Source organism: Sciurus carolinensis, chromosome 3 (genome assembly GCF_902686445.1).
Source record: "Sciurus carolinensis chromosome 3, mSciCar1.2, whole genome shotgun sequence".
NCBI lineage: Eukaryota > Metazoa > Chordata > Mammalia > Rodentia > Sciuridae > Sciurus > Sciurus carolinensis.
In genome coordinates this window covers 57,242,754-57,270,587 of record NC_062215.1, presented here as the reverse complement: position 1 = coordinate 57,270,587, position 27,834 = coordinate 57,242,754, and the positions used below count along the sequence as shown (strand labels likewise).

The 27,834-nt window shown below is 46.2% G+C and overlaps 2 protein-coding genes across 3 annotated transcripts in view; both read right to left on the bottom strand.

Annotated features, from left to right (window-relative positions):
• Positions 1-27,834, bottom strand: part of Itgae (integrin subunit alpha E) — a 53,541-nt gene that overhangs the window by 16,700 nt on the left and 9,007 nt on the right. Inside the window, exons 2-20 of one of the 2 annotated variants that reach the window (XM_047543281.1) lie at positions 26,552-26,672; positions 18,471-18,562; positions 17,259-17,326; positions 16,781-16,898; positions 16,403-16,546; positions 15,920-16,035; positions 15,203-15,354; positions 13,600-13,753; positions 12,974-13,124; positions 12,474-12,541; positions 11,472-11,607; positions 10,890-11,032; positions 10,459-10,599; positions 9,603-9,827; positions 8,447-8,577; positions 7,335-7,465; positions 6,017-6,180; positions 4,645-4,773; positions 1,449-1,522 (exon numbers count right to left, since the gene is read on the bottom strand). In XM_047543281.1, coding sequence (XP_047399237.1) covers positions 1,449-1,522; positions 4,645-4,773; positions 6,017-6,180; positions 7,335-7,465; positions 8,447-8,577; positions 9,603-9,827; positions 10,459-10,599; positions 10,890-11,032; positions 11,472-11,607; positions 12,474-12,541; positions 12,974-13,124; positions 13,600-13,753; positions 15,203-15,354; positions 15,920-16,035; positions 16,403-16,546; positions 16,781-16,898; positions 17,259-17,326; positions 18,471-18,562; positions 26,552-26,672 — 2,458 coding nt within the window. Of the gene's footprint in view, positions 1-1,448; positions 1,523-4,644; positions 4,774-6,016; positions 6,181-7,334; positions 7,466-8,446; positions 8,578-9,602; positions 9,828-10,458; positions 10,600-10,889; positions 11,033-11,471; positions 11,608-12,473; positions 12,542-12,973; positions 13,125-13,599; positions 13,754-15,202; positions 15,355-15,919; positions 16,036-16,402; positions 16,547-16,780; positions 16,899-17,258; positions 17,327-18,470; positions 18,563-19,835; positions 19,912-26,551; positions 26,673-27,834 lie in introns of those variants that run through there. The other variant, XM_047543282.1, reaches the window with a different exon arrangement.
• Ncbp3 (nuclear cap binding subunit 3) overlaps positions 26,555-27,834 on the bottom strand; it is a 49,422-nt gene continuing 48,142 nt past the window's right edge. The window contains exon 15 of the transcript XR_007107630.1: positions 26,555-26,672. The gene's annotated coding sequence lies outside the window, so the exon portion shown is untranslated. The remainder of the gene's footprint in view (positions 26,673-27,834) is intronic.

The following is a 27,834-nucleotide window of genomic DNA, read 5'->3' as shown; positions in this document are numbered from 1 at the left end:
ATGAACACATATATACACAATGGAGTTTTATTCAGTCATAAAGAAGAACAAAATTATGTTATTTGTAGGAAAATGGTTGGAACTTGAGAGCATTATGTTAAGCAAAATAATCTTAACCTAATGGCAAAATAAACCAGACTCAGAAAGTCAGGGATCCTATGTCTTCTCTCATATGTGAAAGCTAAAGAGAAAAAAGGAAGAAAAAAAAATGGTGAGAGAAATCTCATGAAATTAGGAAGGATACCAGTAAAGGAAGGAAACCATTAGGAGAGAGGTGGGGAGGGAGGCAGGGAGGGAAAGGGGAGGTACTAGAAAAAATGATATTGACCAAATCATGCTATGCACATATATAAATATGTCACAATGAATCCCACTATTATGCATAATTATAATAAACCAATAAAAATTAATTTAAAAAACATTATGGGGGCTGGAGTTGTGGCTCAGTGGTAGAGTGCTTGCCTAGCATGTGTGAGGCAGTGGGTTTAATCCTCAGTACCACATGAAAATAAATAAACAAAATAAAGGCATTGTGACCATCTACAACTAAAAATTTTTTAAATTATGTTTTTATATATAAATTATATATATATAATATATATCTCCTCTGGTCTCCCAGTTCACAGTGAGAGTCCTTCTAAAGACCTATGAAGCCCAACCAGATCCTTCCTGTCCCTTCACATCTCCCTACTCCCACTCCCACACCTCACTGCATCCACACCAAGCCTTGTCCTGCCTCCCACCTACCAGGCATGCTCCCATCTCAGGGCATTGGCAGTTGCTCTACCCTTACACACCCACATAGCTCATTCCCCTAACTTCTCCTGTATGTGCCAAATATCACCCTCCCTGACTACTCCTATTCCGTACTTAAAACTTAAGCCCAACCCCCACCCAGTACTCCCTCCTTCCTTCCCTGCTTTATTTTTCTTCATAGTACATGCCATCAACATAGAGTTTACTTAACTATTCCCTTCTCCACCTAAAAGCACCAGAAACCCAGGAATTTTTGTCTGTGTTGTGAGGTTTCCCAGTGCCTAGAATGCTTAGCACAGAGTAAACACTCCAGAAATACTTGATAAATCAATTAATGAATTTGGTCAAGAGGTGAGCCAGGAAAGAGGTTACCTCTAGCCAAAATAGTCCTAGTAATGGGATATACTATATTATGAACATAACATCATCCTGGATGTTAAGAGACCTGGGTTCAAGTTCACCAAATGACCAAGGTTCTCAGCTACTAAAAGTTTATTGCATGATCTATACAACAAGAACACAAATCTCTGTCTTGTCTCCCTTATAGACAAGATGGAAGGATAAATGATCAATGTAAAGGTATTTGGAGGAAGGGAGAGGAAGTGTGCCATGAATCCCCATGAGGAGTTTGCCCAGGTAAACCTTCAGGAGAAAGTTAACTGCAGAAACTATAACAACTGGATCCAACTCACTGAGAGATGGTGGTGGCCAACTGTAATTCAGCGATGCAAAACAGCTTATTCTTGCAGGCCTTCTCATAAGGCAGCTGTAAGCAGAGAGGGGCAGGATCAGTGGGGAAGACTCTGACTTCCCTGGCAACCCACCTTCATGATCACCTCCTTAGGACACAGACCTGCCCTTCCCGCTTACTCTGAAAAGTGCAGTTAGAGAGAGGTAAAGGCTGACAGGCTGGGAATGTACCATATAAAAAACAAGAAAGCTGTGACTAACATCCCTGGATCCAGCCTGTAACACAGGCATACTATGAGCCAGGCCTCTGGCCAAGGTAAAAATGGGGTGGCCTCTGTGGGATGGTGGATGTGTCCATCACATTCTTATGTGAATTAAGCAGTGACACTCACAGCAGCTCACTATTTCAAACATTTTGGGAGGGAAACATTTGTGAAGGAAAGCTTCCTTAGTCCTTCCAAGTACAGGCAGGAGGAGCCAGGGCAGGAATGGGGCCACCTAGCCAAGTAATACCAGGTCCAGTCCTTGGAGGTTCTCTCCCTAACAACTGGTCTTCTCTGTAAGTTAGCTATTACCCTGGCAATCTTGCCTACACATCACAAACTAATTCAGGAAGTCACATTTGGTTCAAAAGACCCCTTCGAGGTTAAAAATCCCCAATTTGAGTTGAAAAAACTCAACTCAAATTTTCTAAAGTAGCTGAGACTATTTTCTGGAATGAAGGAAGCACAGCCAGCTCCTTAGCTGGGGAGTCTCTGCATTTATGTCCCCAGCAGCCAGCAATCACCACAGCAGATTTCTGCCAGACTGTTTCCATGGTGTGGGGTGGGAATGGGAGCCCAGCGCTTGAAAGGACACTTTCTACTTCCTGGAGAAGGGAGATGCAATTTACAAAAGTCAGAGTGTAGAGCTCTATCTAACTGGGTCAACAGTTTTATGCAGGGTTCTTTTGTTTTGTTTTTTATATAGCCAAGTGGCCTGTTTTTTTTTTTTTTATCCAACCCCAATGAAAGGGAACAGGGTTAAACCCAGCTAGAACTCATTCTCTGATAACATCTATGTGCCTGCACCGGACAATTTTTCCTCATTCTTTTTATAGATGGAATAAAACATTTTTTAATCTCTTTCTCAAACCATCATAGCAATGACTAAGTTAAGACTGATAAATGGATGTTAAGCAGATATGTACATAATCTCAAAGCTTCTCACCATAGATATTTATCTATTACAAAGGGAAATAGCACTAGTAATGGAACTAATCAACATTACATGCCTCCTGATGTGATGTTCTAAGGACGCAAGTTTACTCCTGTGATATTCCTGTGTAAGACACATTTGACCTGAATCTAATCATGGGGGAGCATCAGACAAACCAAAACTAAGGAATAGTCTACAAAATGACTCACCTGTACCCTTCATACTTGTTAAGGTCATTAAAGACAAGAGAAAGCAAATAATTTGTTCCAGATTAAAAGAGATGAAGATAAATGACAATAAAATGCAATGAATGATCTTGGACCAGTCCTTTTTTTTCCTTTTGCTACAAAGGACAATAATAAGACAACTGGAAAATTTGAATATGTTCGTAATAATAGTGATCATAGTATTTTATCAGTAATTTCCTGATTTTGATCTTTGTACTGTGCTATGTAAAGAGAATGCCCTTGTTTTTTTAGGAACTATATACTAAAGCATTAGTGATAATGAGGTAACATATCTGTAACTTACTCTCAATGAAGAATGCTCAGGGATATGCATTTTGTTTTGTTTTAAATTGTCTCATTATGTTTCCCAGGCTGGCCTTGAACCCCTGGGCTCAAGCAATCCTTCCACTTCAGCCTCCCAAATAGCTGGGACAAAAGGTGCATGACATCACATCTGGTTCTGAACTATTCTTATAATTTTCTGGTAGGTTAAATATTTCAAAATAAAAAGTTAACCCTAATTAATGATAATCTACTTATCACCAAAACTCTATTATATTAGCTCTCCCAGTCTTTTCTGAATCATTTAATTTATTGCCAATAGCAAATCTTTAGTATTCTTCTAAAACTAAATACATTTTTATAAATTTAAAAAGAAGACAATCTTGCTCATAGGGAATCTGATTCTCTCTTCCTGGGCAAATAAGCAATAGTAATACTCACCTGATTATGTTATTCTTCCTATTTCTATCACTTTTCATGACTGATATGTTGGGTATTGATCAAAAGCAGAGCTAAAAGTTTACATGATTTAATTAGCATAGAGCATTTTTTGTTCAAAATACTGGACAGCCATGAGTACCCTATGATTACCTGGAGATATTCCTCATGACCTGAAGTTTTCTGTGTCTACATGAATAACTTAAAAAAAAAAAAAAAAATATATATATATATATATATAAATAAAGTTGTAGATTGAAACAATACCTTTACTTTGTTTATTTTTATGTGATGCTGAGGAGCGAACCCAGTACCTCACATGTGCTAGACAAGTGCTCTACCACTGAGCCACAACCCGAGCCATGAACTACTTTTGACTTTTCTTTTTGAAGTCTTAATTCACCCCAACTGATGATAATAACTATTTTTTTTTAATGCTCACCTTGTCATTTCTCTGTCCCTACTGATTCTCCTATATTCTCTAAATGGAAACTGGCAGAGCACCCTGAGGCCAGGGCCTAGGTGAGAACAAGACTTCTCTTAGTCATGAAAAAAGCTTCTGTAACACAACTTGTTTTTCTTAGTGGTACTGATGAGCACGAGGGGAGAGGCTGGGGTTCAGGTTTGGTGGGGCCAGACATTCAGCCTGAAGGTTCTGTCAGGGCCTGAATAGGTAGGTGCACCAAAGGCTTCCTCTCTATAGCCCAGTTCAGGACAGTTCCAGTCCACCCCTCATAGGGATACCCACCACACTATCCTCAGAGACCCTTACCAAGTGAGGGCCTCAATACACAATGTAGTCTATGCCTCATTAAATAGGTAGTGAGTGCTTTTTGTGAACTTAAAGTGGGTTGAAGACCTATTACACACCAGTGAGACCCTGAGCAAATGAACACCATCTCAGGGTCTCTACTTCCCCATCTGTACAGCGAGGAGCCCCGCTGCTGTCTGAAGACCCTCCCTCCAAGCTAGTATTCTTTGAAGTTAGGGTAGCAGGTGTTTTTATGGGCTGACTCCTAGGAGGGTTGGTTCCTAGGTACTTGCAGGTTGTCACCTGAAAGATGGTTGAGGGTTCAGGGGAGGATTCAAGGACAGGCCAGGAGTGGCCCCTCAATCCCTCTGGGATCTGGAGTTGGTAGTTGACCTTGACACTGATGTTGGAGAAGCAGTCCTCTTCACAGAGCTGCAGGGACACCAAGGAATGCAAGGTTAGAGTCAGATGTGGAAATGGTGACAAGGAGGATATTTTTAACTTTGATGTAGCCATTAAGAAATAAACAAGTAAAGCAGTGAGTCAAAAGTCTTAAGCATCTACAAATAAGCCAGTCTGAAGGGAAACTTCCTTTGAGCAAGCTGCCAAGAGCTGGCGGGGGAAAAAATCATTGATCTGCCATGGTTTCGGGTCTTGTAGCTCCTCATGGTTCTCACCCTAGTCACAAAGGGATTCTGTCCATCAGGGGCTTAAGAACTGGTTCAGACTTTACTTGGAGGGCAAATGGAAGCCACACGAGGGAAGAGTCATGGTCACATCTGAGTTTACATAGATCTTTCTCAAAGCAGCGCAGAGGACGTATTGGGTAAAAACTAAAAATAAGGAGATTGCTGAGGACACTATATGCCATTCATTTGTTTAAATGAGTCTCTCGGCCATGAAAAGGACTTTGAACATATGAGAGGAAACAAGCTTGACTCCCGAGTAGAAAGGGTAGTTATGCTTTTATTTAAGAAAGACAGATAGGCTAGAAATTCTTAAACCAATTAACCATCACCTTGGGAGCAGATATGTAGTCAGAAACATAATTAATGAGTTTGTTTATTGCAATAAATGATCTTTATAAGTCCCCTTAAGCTCTGAGTCCCGAAAAATATATTTTTCCAGATCTCCAGAGAGATATGGAAGATATGGTTTTCTTCTGGCAAAGGAGAAAATCTTTCTGAATGATAATTTCTGTCTTTCTATTTCTACCTTGGAATGAATCAAATTTCCTGAGGTTGACTTCAGCCCACTGTCATTATGAAGGTAGGTTAGATAACACAATAAACATTCCTGGTTTATAACCAAGAAAAAATGTCAGCAATTAAAGCATCCTACCTTTTGTCCCACTTCTAGGAAGCTCAGAGACATAGCTGGTGTTCAATTTTAGTAGGTTTCTTTTCTTTTGTTTTCGGCAGTGCTAGGGATCAAATCCAGGTCCTTATTCGTGCAAAGCACATGCTCTATCACTGAGCTACATCACCAAACCAGGTTTTTAAAACATGGACCTCTGGTGTAATAATCATCAACATCTCCCATGCCACTTTGTGGTTCTCAATCTTTTATAATTGTTTTAATTGCCTTCTTCATATGTATGGGTTCATATCCTGCATTGCACTTACTTCAAAGCTTTTCTCAAAGTCATAGATCTCTTTGGAGGTCCTCCACTTACCTCTTCCTCCACAGGGTTGAGCTGGAGGTTCTCACAAAGACGGGACTGATCGTTCCACTCCCTGAGGTGGCTCAGACAGTCCCTCAGGTTGGAACACTGCAGTCTCTTTCTTGGATTTTCCACATCCACATCCACAGTGAAATTAAGCCATGTCTCTCTGAGGCCTGAGGATGAAGACCAGATCTTCCTGATGAGGTTGGGATGGACCATGTCCATCCAGCCTGCTGGAGCCTCCTTGTGAGACCCTCCTGAACAATATCCCCATACAGAAACTTCCCTGGAGCTCAACTTTGAGGTTCTTCATTTCAAAGATGCTCTTCTCACTGTCTCTGGCACCTGGTGAAGGTCCCTCAGCACTCTGACCCTACATCCAATACAGCATATTTCCAGGGCTGAGTCTGCCTTCCCTAGGGAAGAAGGCTCTCCAGGAGGATGGGACCAAGGAAGAAAATGAGAAGAAGGAGGAAGAGGATGAAGGGGAAAGGTGGCGGAATATAGGGAACAGAGGAAGAAATCATAGAGTAAAATCTGAGCAAAGCAGGGCTGGAAGCACCTCAGAGATTCCCTGGACCAACTCCCTTACTGTATGGAATAGAAACCAGAAACCAGAGAGGGAAAGATACTTTCCCAGTATCACACAACCCTCAACAGGCTTTGTCCTGGAAGTGATAGGTCCATCATTTTCTAACCTCAGGTTTATTCAGGGCCCCTACCCAGGGGTCTGCTCTCTGACCTGCAGGGAACAATGAGCCATTTCAGCAGATCTTACTGATAGATTCAACCTTGGGGACTACTGCTGAGAAGGGAACAGTACTTGCATTGGCAGTAGACACATGGGGGGTAGGAGCTATGCCCACCTTCTCCTTTCTAGAATTAATCTCCCAATGAATTAAGGGGATAGAAGAGAAGCTAGGTCTCTAGCAGGTTATTTTTGGTCAGGGAGATACAATGAAGGAGGAGGAAGAGATGTTACTCAGAAAAGAAGAGGGAGGGAACTTATCAGGAGCCCCTGACACACATGAACACACATACATGTACACACACAAACACACACGGGGTGGGGGTGGGGGGAAGCAGAGCAATGACCCTCTCTCCAACAGGGTCAGTAAAGTCTCTCTGAGTATGGATGGAACATCAGATCTTCCTGGGGCAGTTCTCATTTAATAGAACATAATGACCCAGGAGCTAAGATCTAGCAGGGAATTTCAAGCACCAGAAACTCCTATCAACCCTCTACCCGCAGTCTTCTTTCCCTGCCTCCTACAGAGACCAATAAGGAATGGTCACAACAACTTGGGGTCACTTGGCTGCCCGTTACCTGACTCAGTGGCTGAGGTCCGAGAGCTGATTTCAAAACACAAATGTACGTTCACGCTGCCCTTAAAGCCAATGGGCAGTGCGCTGGGGGTGAAGGTCATGGACACGTTTAGCCGAACCACAGGTAGTGAGCTAAACAAGACAGCAGAGAGGACTGTGAGAAGTGACCGTGGGACTTCTGGGTCAGTGCATGTTTGACTAATTTGTGCATTCACATGAACATCTCTAATATGCAGGGGGTGCTCAGAGTCAGGATACAGTAGAGAAAGAGACAAGTTCCTGCTCTAGTGGGAAAACATAAGCAAATAAATAGGAAGAAATAAGGAAATAGTATATATTGGTAATGTTATGATAACACAGGATAAGGTGATGGAGACCAAGGGCTATTTAGATTAGGTGGTCAGGAGTGGCCTCACAGATGAGGAGGCATTGAGATGGAGATCTGTTAATAAGGAAGAATCCACTAAGTACAATCTGGGAGAAGAACACTGCAAGCAGGAAACACAGCTATTGTGAAAGGCCTGTGGCAGGAATGAGTTTGGTTTGAGGAATATAAAGATCAGCATGACTGAAACATAATTAGTGAGACAGAGGGTAATAATGGGACATGGGAATTGGAGGGGTGGGCAGGGCTGGGTCACAGAGACCCCTGAAGGCCATGATAAGGAATTGGGCAGGAGCCATTGAAGTGTTTTAAGCAGCAGAGTAAAGGGATGACCGGCTGCTGTATGGAGAATGGAGAACAGGGGAGTAAGCAGAGAAGACCACCACACAGTGGTTCAGGCAGTGAAAGATGACAGCATCTTACACTAGGAGGTGTTTTGGAGACAGAGTCAGCAAAAGTTTGTTGATGGAAGGACAAAGAGGAATCAATGGTGACTCCAAGGTTTTTGTCCTGGACTTCTTTGTGAATGATGGTGCCCCTTCCTAAGACTGGAAGCCTGAGGGAGGGGAAGATTTGGGGGAATGGTAGGTGAGAGTAAGAGCTCCATTTGGGGATGTGTTCACTTTGAGATACCAGTGAGCAGCAATCAAGTCTGGAGCTTAATGGAGAAGACAGGGTAAATGGGTGAGACAGGGACTAAGACCCTAGAAGGCAGGGCAGACCCCTACCGCAGCACAACTGCCCGGCCCAAGGTGCCCACGGTGATGTCAACAAGGCCATCGCCATCGAAATCTAAGCCACCAGCCACAGACATGCCGAAGTAGTGAAGTCCTGGGGCCACAGCTGAGGCACTGATCCGCTGTGAAAAGAGAAACACAAGGGTAGAATGGAGAAGGGGAGGAGAAAAGGGGAGAAGTCCTCTCAAGTCTAGTCAATTAAGCGGCATCTTTCTGCCACAGGGGGTCCTCAATCTAGAAACAGGAAAGAGAAGACAAGGTTTCCTGGAGGAAATGGAATTTGAATGGAGCCTTGAAGAGTAGGTGGGTCTTCACAGTGGAGATGAGAGAAAAGAATGAGGGATCAAGAAAGAGCAGTTTCTAGGAAACTGCCAGGGGTCAGTGAAGGAGGATAGGGGAGGGAGGTCTGGATGTGGGTCTGGGGGCTGGGGGTGTCAAAAAAGCTTTTCTGAAGAAGTGACATAATCAGGATTACATTTTAGAAATACCACTGAGGGCATGGGGTGAAAGATGGGCAGGAGGCAGGAGCTACTACGGTTGAGCTCAGGGAAGGGATGACAAGGCCCGGGCTAGGGTGAAGGGGATGGAGAGAGTTCATTAGGGGATAGGGACTAATAGGCATTGCAGGTGTCAGTGTACCTGGGACTATCCCAGGTTTCTGGTATGGGGATAGAGAGCCCTTGCTTGGGCAGTTGAAAGTGAGAGAGAGGCCTGGGGGTCATGCAGGGTGAGGTTCTCAGGAAGCAGCTGGAGATGGGGAAAGTGCCTGTCAAAGATGTAGTCTGACTGGCAATGGAGCCTGGAGCCTAAAAGTTAAAGTATAGAGGAACTAGGTGAGGGACAAGAGCAAGACAAGGGGCAGAGAGAAGGGAGGACCTGAAACAGGCCAGTGGTCAGGAATGACAAAGGAGGAGGAAATACAGGTCAGGGAAGTAGACAGACAGGGTCTCGACCTCTCCCAACCTGAAGGGTCTGGGGAAGACCCTGGTCTGGAGCCTCCTCTACCTGGCCTGGATGGGCTTTCTCCTTCAGTAGATGCTCCCAACCACCCAAGACTTAGGACTGAGCCTGACTCAAGGCTCACATCATCTTATCTGGGGGACATCAGAGTCCCACAGAAGAGGCAGGAGAGAGTCCCACATGTCACCTGTGGTTGTCTGCCAGAGAAGCCATTCCAATGTCCATTGTAGATGTACACACTGCCAAAGCTGGCACCATCATCTGCCTCAAAACCCTCCAGCGGGGCTCCAATGGCCACATCTGTGAACGTATCCTGGTTGATATCCCCCACAGTTGCCATGGCAAAACCAAAGCGGGCATGGGTGAATCCATCAAGCCCATTCAGCGTGCATACGAAGGAGAAGGAACCATCCTGCAAAGCAAACCAGGAACTCAGCCCTCAAGAGAGGCATGAAGGATGTCTACCTCAGTGCTACCTAGGGGGACATGCTCACAGGGCCTTGATTCTGAAACCTCAGTAGAAGTCTATGGCTTGGCAAATATGAGGAACCTTTTCAAGATCACAGTGTGCCAGTGGTAAATTTGGGGTTCTCCTGTTTTGAAGTTCAGGACCTTAAACCTGTTCCCCTCTATTCCCATACAGAGGAGTCCTGGAATGGCAGATGGGAGACCTGGGTTCCAGTTGCACTCCCACATACTTGCTAGGTAAACTTGAGCAAATCTCAACATCCCTGAGGCTCCCTGAGCCTCAGCTTCCTCATCTGCAAAATGGGAATGGCAGCCACTTCCTATAGTTACTGTGAGAAACCAGTGAGATCATGGACAATGCTGTCAACCATGAAATTATGAGAGATGTCATCAGGGTGAGAAAGTGGGGGATGGGGAGCGGAGCAGCTGCCCCACCTGGCAGTCATCCACCCTGAACACCTCCCCATCACTGCCCACTGCTCCAGGCAGGGCCAGTGCTCTCCAGCCTCTGCTACCTCTTGTCAGGCTGAGTAGCCACAGCCTTGGCAAACTTGTGGAGATGAAGACCCTCCCACCTGCTCATGCAGACGGTACATGTAAACTCTGCCTTCTTCTTTATGGATGTGGTAAAATGGAGCAGCCACCAGCAAGAAGTCCGTGGTCCCATCCATGTTGACGTCCACAGGGCACAGCTCAGAGCCAAAGTAGGACCCCATCTACAGCCCAGGAGGAACTCAGCACTGTGGGGATGTTGGGGAGACCCCTCCTCCTCCCCTGAGCAAGGCTAGACCTCTGCCTATGCTCTTCCTGGATCACCCAACTGCAGTTGTTCCAAATTAATTTGCACACTAGTAACACAGGGGACTGGGTGAGTAGCCCAGTGCTTAACAATGGAGGATACACCTTGCAGGCATGCAGAGCCACTGTATTCTACCCAGGAGCCTGAGCTTTGCCCAGGTTGGGCCCATCACTTTTCCTTGGGGAGTGGGGCATCCCCGGTAGATACCTGCTTTCCCTCCAGCACCGGCACGAAGGTAGACCCTCTGCTCTCCTTCTGGAGCTCAAACACAGCCCCATGCTGTTTGTACCGTGGAGCTCCGGCGATGTAGGAGACACCACAGGCCTTGTGTAGCACCGCTACTGAGTAACCTGGAGCAGGGGTGGTGTGACTGTAAACAGGCTTTCCCCACCAACCCCATCACCAGGCATTCCATGGAACCCCACCTACCCAATCAGGCCTTCAAAATCAGCAAGCATTCCCACTTATGCATTGGTACTGGTCACATACATGATACACACACACACACACACACACACACACACATATGTAAGGGGTGAGGGGCATGAGGGGTACCCACAGCTATTATTCATAGGGCAGTCCCTTCCTTCGTTAGGCAGTCACCCAAGTCTACCCTGCCTCAACCCATACTTCTCAACCTCAGGTTCCCACAGGGCCCACCCCGTGTGACCCAAGTGACCGATCAGAGCCCGCCCCCACCAGGAACCATACTGTGTAGACTAAGGCACAGCCTCAGTGTCCCAGTTTTGGCCCCTCCCTCGCCCAGGTAGCTTCCAGGTCCGCCCTCACCCAGGTAGCCATATTGCGTAACGTTGGTATCTGCTGCTGTCTGGTTCAGGAAGTGGCCCCTTCGGCTCTGCATGTGGTAGAGCAACACGCCCCCAGACCAGTTAAAGGCCCCCACGGCTCCGAGCAGCACCTGTCCCTGCAGTCACAAGGATGGGGCTAAGTGAACCACAGGGATACAAAGGCCAGTGCAGTGAACCGTGCTTGGAGAAGGGGGACTGGTGGTGTACGGTGTTCTAGCCAGAGATGCAGGCAGGAAAGTGAGATGGCAAACACTGGGTTTTGCCTTGAACCCATGACCCTGTCAGGGCTGTTGTGTCTCCAATAGCCCCCCAGGGACCCAGATGTTGAGCATTTTTTAAACGTTGTGATTGACGGAAGGGTGGCTCATGCCCTCCCAGCAACTTTGGGAGATGGAGACAAGTTTGAGGCCAGCCTCAGCAATTTAGCAAGACTCCCTCTCAAAATAAAAAGGACTGGGGGATATAGCTCAGTGGTAAAGCACACCTGGGTTCAATCCCCAGTACCAAAAAGTAAGTCAATTAAGTTAAATAAAAATTATAACTGAGCAATATAGTGCTCCTATCTTTCTCAGGTTGTCCAGCCAGGGCCTGGCACCCGGGGCCCACTGTGCTTAGTGAAGGTGCTAATTGTGCCTCCACCATGGGCAAGGATGGTATCCCCACCATCTCCATATCTTTTATCTGAGAGATATAAGCAACTTGGTTGGCTAGTCCACCCTGGCCCAATCTTGGTTTATTTTTATGTCTAAGGAGAACAACTCAATCCCTGACCACACAAAATAAAATGAACCCCTGTAACATGGCCATTCTTTGGTCTATCTCTCCAGTGAGGGAGAGCGAGCAAACGTGTCCATCTTTATCCTAAAATGCCTTCTTCAGAGGCACCACCACAGGGCCCTGCACTGTGAGCCGGGAGCCTGAATTCCCTGGGGTTGCTGGGGCCCATCCTCTAAGGTCAAGCCTACTTCCCTGGGCCACAGACCTCATCCAGGATCTGGGCGCTGAAGCCAGTCTGTGCCAGTTGGTAGTGAAGGGCATCTCCAACTGTGCCTGGAAACCAAGAAACCCAGTGAGACACTGCTGTGACAGTGGAAGGGAGAGACCATGCCAGGGGATGGTCCAGCTTGGCCTCACCCCCAGGTGACGATCTTTAGTATAATGGGAAGAGCATGGGCTGAGAATAGAGACCTGGGTCCTGCTTTAACTGAGTGGGTTTGGGCAGCTCACTCCCTCTTTCTGGACCTCAGTTTCCCCATTCTGTGAGTTCCTGGGAAGTCATCTTTGTTTCTCCAGTACCAGTTCATGGAGATTCTGGGAGGTAAGGAGGGCTGGGAATATTATTGCCTTTTTAGAGAGGCCCATGGAATTGATGGTAGAGCTCAGAGTACTCCCAAGAAAGTGGGACAGAGCTGGGCTGGAGTCCAGCATTCCTGCTGAGTGCTGAGGGGGCTGCCATAGGTTGTGGGTTCCTGGGGTCCTTACCTTCCATGTGAATGATGTTCTGCTGCAGTTTGCTCAGAAGCCCATTCAGTGCTGCGTAGTTGGTCACCTTGAAAGCATGGGTCTCTTTGGGGTCTGAGGCAATCAGCTTCAATTCCCTATCAGTCTTAACTTTCTGGAATGCATTTCCCACCTGCACAGAAGCCCTGGCTCAGGGAGTGTTCCATCATCTATCTCCTCCCTTTTCTGCTCCCTGTTCTCCCACATATACACTCTGGACAAGTCCAGTTTTACCAAGTTGAATTTGTTTTTCTTAAGACACCAGGCTCCTCATCTCAGTACATGCTGTTTCCTTTGCCTGCAGAGCACTCCCCCACACCCTAGGCCAGCTTCTTCTGTCGGTCCTCCAGGATATGGCACCCCACCACTTCCTCCAGGAACTTTCCTGTGGCCTCTCACCATCACAGCCAGGGAACTGTGACCATCATTGGGAAATAAGCCCTCTATAGGAAGACCCAACAGGTGTCACAAAGCATGGGGACCAGGAAAAAATGATTGTTGGTGAATAGAAAGGTTTTAGGTACACTGTTTTCAGAAGTCCCTATCTGGGCTCCTCCCCACCCAGGCTGTGCAGGGACAAGGAATATCTCCTAGCTCCTGGCTCTTACCCCAATGGCAAAACGCTCAACACCCTGCATCTTGGGGGAGTTGAGGACAGTTGTGAGGTTGAGAGGGTCCTGAAATATGTCGCCATCAGTGAGTACTACCATGACCTTGGATGCCTTTTTTCTGGAGCCATGGCTTGGGATGAAGATGTTGTCTCTAGGTAGGACAGTCAATGAAGAGAACATTGTTAAAAGGATGAATGCATTCTGGGGGAGATTTTATTCACTGATTGGTTTAAAAATTAGAGAGGTTTAACAAGCCCTCCCAAGAGGAGAACCAAGGCCAAAGAAGGGAGCGATACCCCTTATGCTACACAGCAAGACATCTGCAAGAAGACATCTGCAACCAGGTATCCTTGTTTCTCACCTGCTCCTGTCAGAAAGGGGCTGGATAGCACTTGAGTCTGTCCCTTTTATGTGTGTGCATGAATCGTGTTGATATTACATAGTAGATAATACTTACATAGCACTTATCACATGCCAGGCACTGTTGTGAGCATTGTACATGTCTTAATCCATTTAATCCTCACAAAATCCTATGAGGCAAGGACTATTATTATCCTCATGTTGAAAGTATGGAAATTGGTCGGGTACCATGGTGCATGCCTGTAATCCCAGCAACTCTGGAGGCTGAGCCGGGAATATTGAAAGGTCAAGGCCAGCCTCAGGAACTTAGCAAGGCCCTAAGCAACTTAGGACCCTGTCTCAAAATAAAAAATTGGCGCGCTCAGTGGTAAAACATCGCAGGGTTCAATTCCCAGTGCCAAAAAAAAAAAAAAAAAAAAAAAAAGAGTAAGGAAATTGGGCTGGAATCAGTGGCATACTTCTGTAATCCCAACAACTCAGGAGGCTGAGGCAGAAGAATTACATCACAAGCTTAAGGCTAGCCTCAGCAACTTAACAAGACCCTGAATCAAAAAAAAAAGGTAAGGAAGTTGAAGCACAAAAAGTTAGGAGGCAACTTGCCCACAATTATACAAGTATAAGCTGGAGTTAAGATTTGAACCTGGGCATCCTGTGCACTGAACACTCTGCTCTACTGTGTCTATCTTGCAGGAGGAAGTCCTTGGAAGAAGTTTTGGAGGGTGATCCTATAGGGGTGTGTGGCCTATAGGGTAGGACATATAACCAGGCTCCTCATCTCAGTACATGCTGTTTCCTTTGCCTGCAGAGCACTCCCCCACACCCTAGGTCAGCTTCTTCTGTCGGTCCTCCAGGATATGGCACCCCACCACTTCCTCCAGGAACTTTCCTGTGGCCTCTCACCATCACAGCCAGGGAACTGTGACCATCACTGGGAAATAAGCCCTCTATAGGAAGACCCAACAGGGGTCACAAAGCATGGGGACCAGGAAAAAATGATTGTTGGTGAAAAAAAAAAAAAAAAAAAGGTAAGGAAGTTGAAGCACAAAAAGTTAGGAGGCAACTTGCCCACAATTATACAAGTATAAGCTGGAGTTGAGATTTGAACCTGGGAAGAATAAGAACCCACATCCCCTCAGCCACACACATCCCCTCAGCCAGGGAAGAATAAGAACCCCCACCTCCTCCAGGTATGATGCCACAGACAGCCTCTGGTGGGGCTGCTAGTTGGCAAACTACTCACAGGACGTGCTGCATGGCTGATGCCGTCTTGGTAACATTCCCCACTTGAGTGACATTCTGGACTCTGGCCAGGGAGGCCATCACGTCCTGGCTGTCGCGAAGGTCAAACTCAGTCTGAATCACGTCCCCGTACTGCACCAGGGCAAAGCTGCACTGGAGGGGAAGGGCCAAGGGAGGGAGGATTTTGGAAAGGTTAACAAGCACAAGGCCATCCCTGCCTCTGAGGTGGCTCCCCCTGAAGCACTAGAAGAATCGTCTCATCCACCGTGTCCCCATTCCCAGAAGGAGATGTTAAGGCAGAGGGAATTGCCAAGCAAGCAGGTGTAGAGGAGTAAATGACAGTCAGGAACCCCAGTGAATCAGATTTCTCCCTGAATTCACATTACTGTGTAGATCCCCTCCACATTGACTTGGGATTGGTTGTATGACTTGCTTTGACCAGTGGGACATCAGCAAATGCATGCATTGATTCTTGCCTTCTTGGAATGTTGCTGCCAGAAAAAGGTTGGGCTGAGCTTCTGGAGACACATGGCCCAGACAATCCAGTCCTGGTCAAGTAACCAGGCAAAACTGACAGAAGAACCACCTAGCTGAGCCCAGCACAAATATCTAACCCACAGAACTATGAGCAATTAAATGGTAGTTGTTTTGAGATCGTTTGCTACATGGCAATAGATAAGTGGTAAACTACATGAGGCCAGATTTTAGGGACACCCACCTCAAAACACTTCTCATAGAAGTTCCTCATCATGTTGGAGATGAAGTCTTTGGCTCTCTGGAAATCTGGGGGATCAATGCTTCCTGAGCCATCCAAGATGATGGCAATCTCAGTCCCTGGCCAAGACAATGTAACAGGTCAGGTCAGGTCAGGAGTGTGCACAAGATTTGGGGCAGGAGTGTGGGCCATATGTCCTGCCCTGGTTATATGTCCTACCCTATAGGCCACACACCCCACTCAAGCCCTGAGGGTTCAGCTCAGGGAAGAAACTGGGGAATCTCCTGAGAATGAAGCTCTAATCTCAGAGGCAAAGAAAGCTAGAACCTGCTCTGCTTCTGACTTGCTGTGTTACGCCCATTTCTCTCACTCTTTGTGCCTCAGTTTCCCCATCTGTAAGATGGAGGGGAGGAAAACTGAGACTAGCCCTGGAGGTGGCTAGCCTAGGGGTCAGTTCTGGGAGCCCCAACATCTGCCTCTTCTCACCAGCTTCCTCCTCTTCCTCCTCCTCCTCTGCCTTCTCCAGGGCTCGGCGCCTTCTAGGTGTGTTTTCATCCTTCCTCCATCTGCCTCCTTTGTTCCTGTAGCAGTGCTCTGTGTCCACATGTTCTTCTGGATCCAGGAGATTTTCTTTAAGAAACACACAGAAGAGCTCAGAATAAGAAGGCTCCATGTTCCCCTGAGGCAAGTTTGTGCTTAGTTATCTCTACCCTGATGATTCCTTTCACATGGGGCCTAGAGCTTGCCTTGTCTCACTCTTGGTCTCAGCGTCCCTCTACCCCTATTATGGGCTGTTGCCTCTACCTGGAGAGTTGAGGGGATCTCTTTAGAGTTGCCCAAGACCAGAGAGCATCCAATTCTTACCAAGGTCAGAGAAGGAGGCCTGAGCTTGGGGGCGCAAGTCAGGGGCCAGCAGGGTGCAGGTGCCTGTGAGTTCTGAGCTGAGGCTGTGAAGTTGCCGGGCCTCCACCTGCATGCATATCTGGGGAGAGGAGACAAAAGGGAGCAGAAAGGCTGGGTGATCCCCCTACACTCTAGTCATAGCCACACTATCATCCCTATCCCAGAACTCAGTGACTCAACCACACAGGAGACACAGAACAGCGAGCTCACCCCTCACCAAGGGAAGAGTCAGTGCTGAGGTTCAAGCTGAGGTCAACACCTGGGTGGGTATGCCTGGGTCAGTCCTGGCATCAGCATAGGTGGTCAGAGCATGGACAGCCCCAGGCAGGGCCCAGGAATACAGAACATCAGTCAGGACTGGCATCAACACCAGGGTCACTCCCAGAGGTCAGTACTAGCCTCCCCAGGGCCCTGCATCCTTCCATACATGCATACTCACCAAAACACCCTGATGGTTCCGGACAACTGTTACTCCTTGGTGCCTTCCCTTTGGGATGGGGACATGCTCTGAAATAGTTCAACCAGGTAAGGAGATAGGGATGCTGGGAGGCAACCCTAGATCCAAAGTCAAAGGGCACAGAGGCATCTTGATCAGAGGCCCTGAGCAGTATCAAGAGGCTGGAATTGGGGTGGAAGGCTCCAAGAACAGGCCTGGTTATGCTCTGGATGCAGTGCCTATCCCTTGCCTCATTTACTACCTTCAAAAATGCCCCTAGATGTCTGCTCTGTGCCCAGCCTTGGATTAATGGGGATCCAGAAATGACTGCAACCTAGGGATTTTCCTAAAGGGGCTCCTGGCCTGGGGTACATGCAGGTAGAGAAGCCCTACTAGTGGGTGTGTACAATGCCAGGGGAGATGCTGCAGACCATCTGCATGGACCAGGGAACCCTCCAGCCTCAAAGACCCTGGAAAATCTTACTGCCCCAAACCCCAGAGGCAGGAGTGAAAGCTCCTCCCTCTACCTCCCTACTATGGCCTCAGGTACTGTCTTATTTTTGAAACACAGAATTCCCCAGCCTTCCTACTGGACGGTGAACTTGTCTTGGCAGAGATTGAGTCTGCACAACTCAGCGCCTCTCCCAGAGACAAGGATTCTACTTCAACAGCCAATGTTTGTCAGTGCCTGGGTGACGTAAGTTGTGTTGGGTGGGAAGGGTAGATCTGGTTAATGAGAAATCCAATTCCTTCCTTCCTTCACACTTCATTTGAATAGCACTTACCATGCCAGACCCTATGCTGGACCCTATGCTGGACTTTAGGAAGGCCACAGTGAGACCAGAACAGGTGGGCTGAATTCCTTGGAGCTATAAGGAATTGGTTTGGATTGGGGGTTGGAATCATCCAGAGTGGGTTTTGCATCTATGGTACCATCAATGCCAGAGGTGTGACGTTAGCTATACTAGCAACTGAAGGATTTAACTTCTCTCAACTGTAACTTCCTCTCCTGTGAATGGTGTGATTTTGAGGACTTAAAATGAATGCAGCACTTAGCAGAGTACCAAGCACGGAGTAAACACTCAGTAAATAGAGGACTGCATGGGGGAAGGTGGGCAGGTGATTGAGGCTGGGTTGCAAGGGTTTGGTTGGAATGACTAGGATTCCTAGAAAGGGGGTTCTGGGGAGCATTCCCTGGAGTTGGGGTTTACTTACCTACTGGTTGGCAAACAATTTCATCCTGGCTGAGGAAACACTGATGCAGGGGTGCTGATGTCCTGTGGGTTCTAGGGCTGCTGATCAGGAGCCTGGAAGTAGGAGTAGGCAGACAGCAAGACTGAGCCAGCTAAGGACTCCCTTCTCTGACCAGGCATAGTCTTTCTGTTCCAGATCCACAGGCTCCCTGTCTGGGTGGCTATGGAGAAGGCCCCAGGAGAGGCAGGCAGAGTCTTAGCCTAGACATCAGCCTCTGTATTATGGGGAAGGCATATTCTCAGCCTCTACTTCTGTTCAGCTCTGGGCAGGAAATGGTTAGATGCAGCCCCTGTCTGCCTGCCACCCACCCTGACAGAGATGGGGGTGTTTCTGGTAATAGGTAAAAACTGTTCTCTCTTGGGGTTGAAAATGGGGATGGGGCAGTCAGGAAACCATCAGCAACACAGTTGGTTTTTTGGGGAGCACTGCTGGCTTCCTGGCTACCAACCAAGGGTAGTATTCAGAGATGGTGTTTCCTGAGCAGAACATGCCAGTGCCCCTGTGGGTCAGTCAGTACTGGAGGTGTGGGGACCTGCTTACAGTATCCTCAGGAGATGTGATTCCTGGTTACATTTTTCTCCCCACCCCAAGCAGACCAGGGAGATGGCAGAGTCCAGTGTCAGCCTAAAAATTCTCACTTTCCATGTTGCCCAGGGGAGGACTGGGTTGCCCTGAAACAGAAGGTGAATGCTTCAGGCTGAGGGCTGCAAGTCAGGGTTGGTGGGAAGGGGATCTGAGGAGGTGTGGCTTGGCAACAGTGATTCAAGTTCAAGGTCTTCCTATTGGGAGTAGTGGGAAACCATAGAGGACTTTATAAAGGGGAAGCACATGACTAGTCTTTTAAAAGGTCATGATGTGGCTATAGTGGGGCTGGGGACAGACTGAGAGCACAGGATGAGGAACAAAAGTGAGGTGCTATCTGTACTTCCTCACCTCCTATCACTAAATAGTTTTTTATTATAAAATATATTCACTTATTTGCATGGTTTACAGAATAATAAGTCTACATCTTTTTATGTGTCCTTCCTCTGATGAACCCACCTCAAGTTCACATCTGTCTTTACTACAGTTCTTGTCAAGGTTATGTGTCCAGTGGACAACACTCTCATCTTCCTTAACCTCTCAGCAACCCTGGATGTAAGTGGCCCTCTTCTCCCTGATGCTCTTTCTTCCTGATTTCTCTGTTTTCTCATTTCTCCTTACAGGAATCCTTTGCTGGCTCATTTGCTGTCTGACCTCTAAATATCAGTACACTCTCAAGGCTTGTTCCTTGTCTTCCTAACCAGCACCCTCTCCAATCAATACTAAAATTCACATTGGTCTCACCTTCCCTCCAACAGACGTTAGACCAGTCAGCTGTGGCTCTATGAGCAGAATTATGGCTTCCCTGATGTCCACATCTATTCTTCAGAATTTGTCCACATCCTAGTCACCAGAACTTGCAGACAGGTTCCCTTTCATGGTGATGGGGATTTTGTGGACATGATTAAATTAAGGATCTTGAGATGGGGAGATGATACTGGATTGTCTAGGTGGACACAGTATAATCACAAAAGGCTGTTTTAAGAAGGAGGCAGGAGACTCAGAGTAAAAGAAAGATCTGAAGATGTGATGTTATAGGATGTAAGTAAGGCTGGTGAAAAGGACCATAAAGTGAGGAATGTCAGTAGTGTCTAGAAGCTGTACAAGGCAAGAAAATACCTCCTAGAGGTTCTAGAGGGAATATGGCCCTGCTGACACCTTGATTTTAGCTCAGTAGGACCTGTGTCAGATTTATGACCTCCAGAACTATAAGATAATAAGTTTGTAGTATTTTAAGCCACTAAAGTTGTGGTAACTTGTCACAGCAGCTTGTATTAGTAAGAACCTAATACAAGTCAGGCATGGTGGCACATGCCTGTAATCCCAACAACTCAGGAGGCTAAGGCAGGAGGATCTTGAGTTCAAAGCCAGCCTCAGCAATTTAACCAGACTCTAAGCAACTTAGTGAGACCCTGTCTCAAAATTAAAAAATAAAAAGGGCTGGAAATGTGGTTCAGTGGCTAAGCATTTCTGAGTTCAATCCCTGGTACAAAAAAAACAAAAACAAAAACAAAAAAAAAGAACCTAATACAATAACCAACCACCCATTGTCTAATGGTGTCTCAAATTCAGGATGTCCAAAGCACTACTGGTGCTCTTGTCCTCTTACGAGCACTCTTTCCCATCTTCCCCGCAGTGATAAAGGGCACCAACTGGGGAACATCCTTTTCACTCTATCCCCAACGTCCAGTCCCTCATTTAGTCTTGTTGGTTTTTCCCCCTGTTATGTCTAGACAGGTTCTTGCCTTCCCTGCCACCACCTTGCCCACCACCATCTTGCCTGGTCTACAGCCATAGCCTCCTGGTTTGTTTTAATTTGCTGTTATAATCAACACCACATCGCACCCCTGCTTTAACAGTCTCCCAAGCACTTAAAAAAAAGGTAGTCAAAACCCCCAGACACAACCCACAGAGCTTTGCAGTCTACCCCTCCCTGCCTCTCAAGCCTCCCCTGTCCGCTAGACAGCCCGGGGTCCTTTCCTGCCTCGGGCCCATTACCTTGCTGTTCCCTCTGCCTGGAACCTTCACCTTCCACTCTTTGCTAGTTTGGTTCATTCTCATTCCTGTGTCTTGCTTAACTGTCTCCTCCTCATAAATGTTTTCTCAAGCCAGCCCCACCTCACAGCCCAGTTAACTGCTGCATTACCCCATTTTATTTCCTCTTCAGAACCTGTTGCCACCTGATCCTATCTGGTTTACTTGTTTACCTGCTTATTCTGTGCCCCCCACCTTCCAATAACCAGTGAGTTCCCTAAGGATTGCATCTAACTCATTCACCTTGTAATTCCCAGGGCCTGGCACAGAGCAGGGGCTCAGTAGATCTTTGTTGACCGATGTGAATGACAGCCCAGGCAACAGCAGAAGAGGAAGGCCAGGTGCAGCTGAGCCCCCAAATTAGGTCACCTCCTCAGCAGCCCTGCTGCTCTCCCCAGACTTTTCCCCAGCCTAAGCCTCAGCCCTGGCTCAGCACCTTGTTCCGGCTCCCCACAACAGGTGGGTTCAGAACATAGGCTACGTGCAGCCCTGGACCAGCTGAGGTCTCTCCTCTTCAGGCCTTAGCCAAGTTTTTTCCTCTGCCTTTCACATCCTTCTCCTGCAGAAGAATCACCCCAGACACCAGTTACTCAGGAAATTCTCCTTTGAAGGTGCAACAGAAGCCATTAGGTAGCCCTGACTATTGGCCTCCCATTCTCATTCCTGGCCTCTGTTCCCATTTAGACTGAGTTCCCAAGAGATCACCATGTACAGCTATGGAAGCTGCACACTGCAGATCCCAAAGATTGCAATTCTATCATAGTCATTCAATTTCATGACTTGGGACCCAATCTGAGCTGCCTTTGTTCCCCACCCCATTTTTTCCCCAAGGCCAGTGAATCCCAGTGACTGATAAATGAACTAAACACTGACTGACCAGCAGTGACAGAGGATCAGCCATCCACTGACAGCCACAGGGACCCTATTCCACCCTGGGCTAGGTATAGCTCTGGCACTCCTTGTCTATCTCCTGCCTTCTTCCAGATCTAACCTCTCTTTCTTAGAGTCAATTCCCAAATCTCCCAGGGGGAAGACCTGCTCTAAATCCCACTCCATATTCCTTGCAGCAGCTGAAGCCCAGGTTGCTGACAGCACTGGTCTGTTATATTTTAGGGGGAAACTGTGTGAGGGAGTGAAAAGATGTGCACAGGGCAGGGTGGGGCAGCCTGTTTTTTTATATGGCTCAATTGGCCAACCAGTGCATTTCCTGCCCATGGTCTTCATCATCTGCCGCAGGAACCCAGGCGTGCCTCCACCACATCCTCCTCCCCAGCATGTACAAACCTGTAAGCCCCTCTGCTTCAGTAGGTGTTCTGGGAGGTTTCATGAGCCCCACTGGTTTCTCCACCACCCCTGAGCAAGCTTGAGTCCTCTGTACCAGGAGCTTCAAACAGACACCCCTCATCTACATAGTAGGCCTTTGGGGTTCTGGGGCAGGGGGCATTCTGGGAAGGATCCACTGGAGTAATAGTAGGTGGAGAATGAGCAGGAGATGGTCACAGATAACTCGGACAGCACTGATGCACTGCAAACAGTTTGGAAAACTTAATGCTGAACCAATGCAAATCCTTGGTCCAGAAATTCTACTGATGAGCCCAATGAAGAGAAGTACACCCATCCATCAAAAGGAAGTGTGCAAGGAAACTACCCACATGCCCACCATTAGTACTGTTCACACAATGGAAAAATCTAGCAAAGAGCACGAGAGTTATAGCAATACCATGAATGAGACTTTGTGCTGACCTTATTTATGCTGAGTGAGAGGAACTGGACAGAGCACATATTGTATGCCTCATTTATATCAAGTTCAAAACCAGGCAGAACTAATCTACAGAGACAAGGTCAGGAGGAGGCTACTGTTGGCAGGGGATGTGTCTATAACTGACCATGGGCTTTCTAGGGGTTTCTACAGGCTGCCACGGTCCTTTAGATCTGGACTTTGCTTGAACAGGCAGCTTACCAGGATGAGCCTGCATGCTTATAATGTGTACATTTTTTGTGCATGGCATATGTCAATTAAATTTTACCTAAACAAAACACCATAAACATAGACTTTTAATTCATTTTCCTGCAGCCCAAATCTCCCTGACAATCTTCTCACCATCCAGCCCTGCTCAGTACCCTTCTGGCTCCTTCAAACCCTCTGTGCCTGGATGACAAGGCACCACCCACCTCTCCCATCATATTCTCCTCACTCTCAGCCTCAGCCACACGAAGTTCTCTCATTTCCTTCATCTTGCTCAGGCTGGCTTCCAAGCTTCTGACCAAGCTGTTCTCTCTGCCTAGTCTTCCCTTTTACATCCCTTCTCACACTAACTTCTACTCATCCCCCGAGTCCTGGTGTAGGTATTAAAGAACACAGCTATCTCTGTGTTCCTGGGCAACCTAGGTGCCCCCACAAGAGCTGTCATTATCCCTGCCATTGTCCGACTTGTCTGTTTCCTTCATGAGCCTGGGAGCCCCATGAGGACAGTGACCATGTCTAGACTGTTATCCCCCTAGGATCTATGCTGGCTCTGAGCATAGATCCTTGCTGAATGAATGAATGAATGAGTGAATGAATTGGACCTTCCTTTATCACTTAAACCTGATTAAATCCACCAAGCAAGCCTCAGGCCCAGTTCCAGGCTCAAGGCCAGCCCTTAACATCATAATTTTATTGTAGGAATGGAGGTTGAACCAGCATAGACAAAGTTTAATTTCTTGCAGTCATTTTATGATTAAAAGCCATTCTTATCAAAATAGGCATGGGCTATTTTCAACTTTAATATTGCTATTGCAGTTAAAGTTTTTGGTTATAAACAACAGAAACCTACTACTGAAAATATAAACAAGATTACACCAGGCTGTTCACTATACAGACAAAGAAATCAGGGACCAGAAAGGGATCAAGCCTGCTTGATTGGCAGGGTCATAGCCCATGTCCCAGAGCATATAAGGCTGCTGTAGGAGCTTCCGCTGCCCATCCAACCTCCACCAAGCAGAGCTGCCCTGAATCCAGAGTGCCTCAAGTGGCTCTGGTCAAAGTCTGTCTGAATCCCAGGCTCACTTGTGTGTGCTAGGTATAAGCCAATCCTTGACCAACAACTAGAAACTAAATGGTGAGGGTGAACAGAGAGAAGCAGCCTGCAGCCTGGGGCTGGGCCTGAGCCTGGCTTGGGGGTAGGGCAAACACAGAAAAAGTCCAATGATCATCATGGAAAAAAAAAAAGCAGGGGGGCAAGAAAGGGCTGTTTTAAAATAGATTAGAAAGATACAACAATAATATGAATCACAACCAGATTCTGCTTTAAAACAACACAGTCGTAAATGCCATTTTGATGACAATAGGAAATTGAAATGGGTCTGAAATATAGAATCCTTCACTCCAAACTTCTCCTAAATATAGATATAATCCTACCCTAGCATACCACCATTATCACCATGTAATAGAAGACCCTGCCAACATGTAAACTCCCCAAGCCATAGGGGTTTTGTTTGCTGGGCTCACTACTATGTCCCTAGGGCTTGGCACATAGTAGGTGTTTCATAGATATTTGTTGAGTAAATGACTATTGCATATCTAATTCCACAACCTGCCCTGTGTCATTTCACAGTATGTTTTGAGGTTGATCCAGGTTAATCACTATAGTACTAATTTCATTCATTTGACCTGCTTTTAGTACTGCCTCACATAATTCATATATTATTTCTCCATTTTCCCAATGATGAACATGTCTAGTCTTTCACTATTACTTGCAATGTACAATCAACAATTTTATGTGTAAGAACTGGGGGTCTGGCTCAGCAGTAGAGCATTTGCATATCCCTGGGTTTAATCCACCACCCTGACAAATTATAGGCTAGGCTTGTAGCTCAGTGGCAGAGCATGTACTTAGATTGTATAAGGCCCTGGGTTTATTTCCAAGAACCAAGTTTAAAAAAAGATATGTATATATTTACATATATGAAAATATATATATTTACATAAATATGTATGTGTGTGTGTGTATATATATATATATATTTTTTTTTTTTTTTTTTTTTAATGTGAGTGTCTCTAAGGTTGGTATCTGGGGTACAACTGCTGAGTCAAAGGTTACATGCATCCCCAACTTTACCTGATATGGCAACATTGCTCTCCAAGGTGGTGACAAGATACACCCCCATATAACCCTGTTTCACCACATCCTTACTGGCATAGTGCTGTCAGATTTTACAATTTTTGCTTTTCTTTTTCTTTTTCTTTCTTTCTTTTTTTTTTTTTTTTTTTTTTTTTTTCTGGTACTGGGGATTGAACCCAGGGTACTCTACCACCAAGCTATATCCCCAGTCCTTTTATTATTTTATGTTGAGACAGGGTCTTGCTAAGTTGCAGAGGCTGGCCTCAAGCTTTTAATCTTCCTGCCCCAGCCTCTCTAGTTGCTGGGATTACAGTAGGCATGTGCCACTTGGCCCAGTGCATCACAGCCTGCCTCTTAATAACTAGCTCTTGGGCCTCATGTTTTCAGTTTCTTTCTTTCTTTTTAACTTCTTTTAGTCACCTTCCATATTTTCTATGTTGAGTACATGCAACTTTGTAAAAATTTATATATATATATTTTATTTGTCCTAATTAGTTATACATGACTAATTCAATTCATTGTACACAAAAGGAGCACAACTTTTCACTTTTCTGGTTGTACACTATGTAGAGTTACAACATTTACATAATCATACATGTAATAGGGTAATGATGTCCATCTCATTCCACCATCTTTCCCACTCCCATGTCCCCTCCCCCTCTCCCCTCACTCTCCTTTGTCCAATCCAAAGTTCCTTCATTCTTCCCTTGCCCCACCCCCATTATGGATCAGCATCCACATATCAGAGAAAACATTTGCCCTTTGGTTTTTTGGGATTGACTTATCTCGCTTAGCATGATATACTCCAACTCATTCATTTACCTGCAAATGCCATAATTTTATTCTTCTTTAAGGCTGAGTAATATTCCATTGTGTATATATACCACAGTTTCTTTATCCATTCATCTGTTGAAGGGCATATAGTTTTGTTCCACAGTTTAGCTATTGTGAATTGAGCTGCTATAAACATGGATGTGGCTGCATCAACATGTTACTTTTTAACATGTTAAATTGTCTATGTTGAACACATGTTGCTTTTATAATGAACAAAAGAGACTTCATGAATTTTATTCTAAAATAGTTTTTAGGTTCCCCTCCCCCAGTGGAACAGGAAGAGATCTGAAAGAGGAGAGAGATGAGGGCTCTGTGGACTCTACAGACCAGCTTTGGGCCCAGGGCTCCTCCTGCACCTTCTCTGTTTCTGTTGAGTATCCTTCTGAAAGTGAAAGGTTTCTGCCCAGACTGCAGGGGTGAGGTATTGAGACCTTCTTGGAGTACCTCTCAGGCTCCCCAGAACCTCCCAATCCTCACTCTCCCACTCACCAGGTCTGGTTGGTGCTAGGATCTTGGTGCAGAAGGGAGCTGAGCACAAAAGGTGAGCCTCCTTCAGCTGTGACCCAGGGCTGGGTCACATCCACATTGACAGCCTCCAGGAGAAACTGGCCTATGGGCAGAGGAGGAATATTTGATGAAGGAGACTGGACCTTTACCACCCATCATTTCATCAGATCCTGTGGTATCATTATCCCCTCTCTCACAAATGAGAAAAGTGATCCACCCCCCCACACACACACACGTTAATCCCGCATGGGAGTAAGACTGGAGGCAGGTAGCATCTGACCCAGAGCCTCTGATTCCCCTTCTATTTTTCCTTGTTTGAATCTTAATATGAACAAATCAACTGTTAAAAGAGATTTTAAGACAGTTAGGGAGATTTATATATGGATAGTGTATTAGATGATACCAAAGAATTATCATTAATTTTGTTAGTTGATGAGAACACTGTGGCTATGTAATAAACACCCTCTTCTTCAGAAATGCATACTCAAGCACTGAGGGGTGAAATGACATTCCTACATTACAGTTGTGATTTGCTCTAAAGTAATGTTCCTGAACCATTAATGTGTGAATGAATCATTTGAGAATCTCATTAAATTGCAGATTCTGACTGAGCAAGTCGGGGAGCAGGGCTGAGATTCTATCCTAAAAAGTTCGTCAGTGATGCCAATGCTGCTGCTAATCCTCAGACTTCATTTTAAGTAGCAAGACTTCAAAATATTTTGGCAAAGGAAACAAACGAAAAAAGAAGGGGGCAAAATAAATGTAGAAAGTATGGTGGAAATCTTGATAAAGGTGTCATCTGGGTGGTGAATGTATTGGGTTTCTTACAGTTGTCTTGTTTGTGTTCACACAGGCTTAAGATTTTGTTACTGAAAATCTTTTAAGGATTGGAGTACAGGAAGGACAGTGAAGGGTTCTGAGGGCCAGTCCAGGTTTAACATCACTCAATTCCCAGTTCCTCTCTCTGAGAAGGGACAAAGTAGTGAGTGGATAGAGAGGGAAAAATTCAGTTCCTCCTACATTCTCACTACTCAAAATTCTTCTGTGACCTCAGATGCATGGGAGTTTTCCCACAGACACCAAGCAAAAAGTCCTTTAGCAACAAAACCAACTGAATGTCCTCTATTTTAGGTTAATTCTGACATTGGCTACAAGGAAATCACATCAGATCCCACAAGGGTTCAGTCCCATAGGACTGCCCCCCTACCCTGTGCTTCTGATCCCAATTGCTAGCCCCAAGGTGTTTTTACCTGTGCTTCTGACCA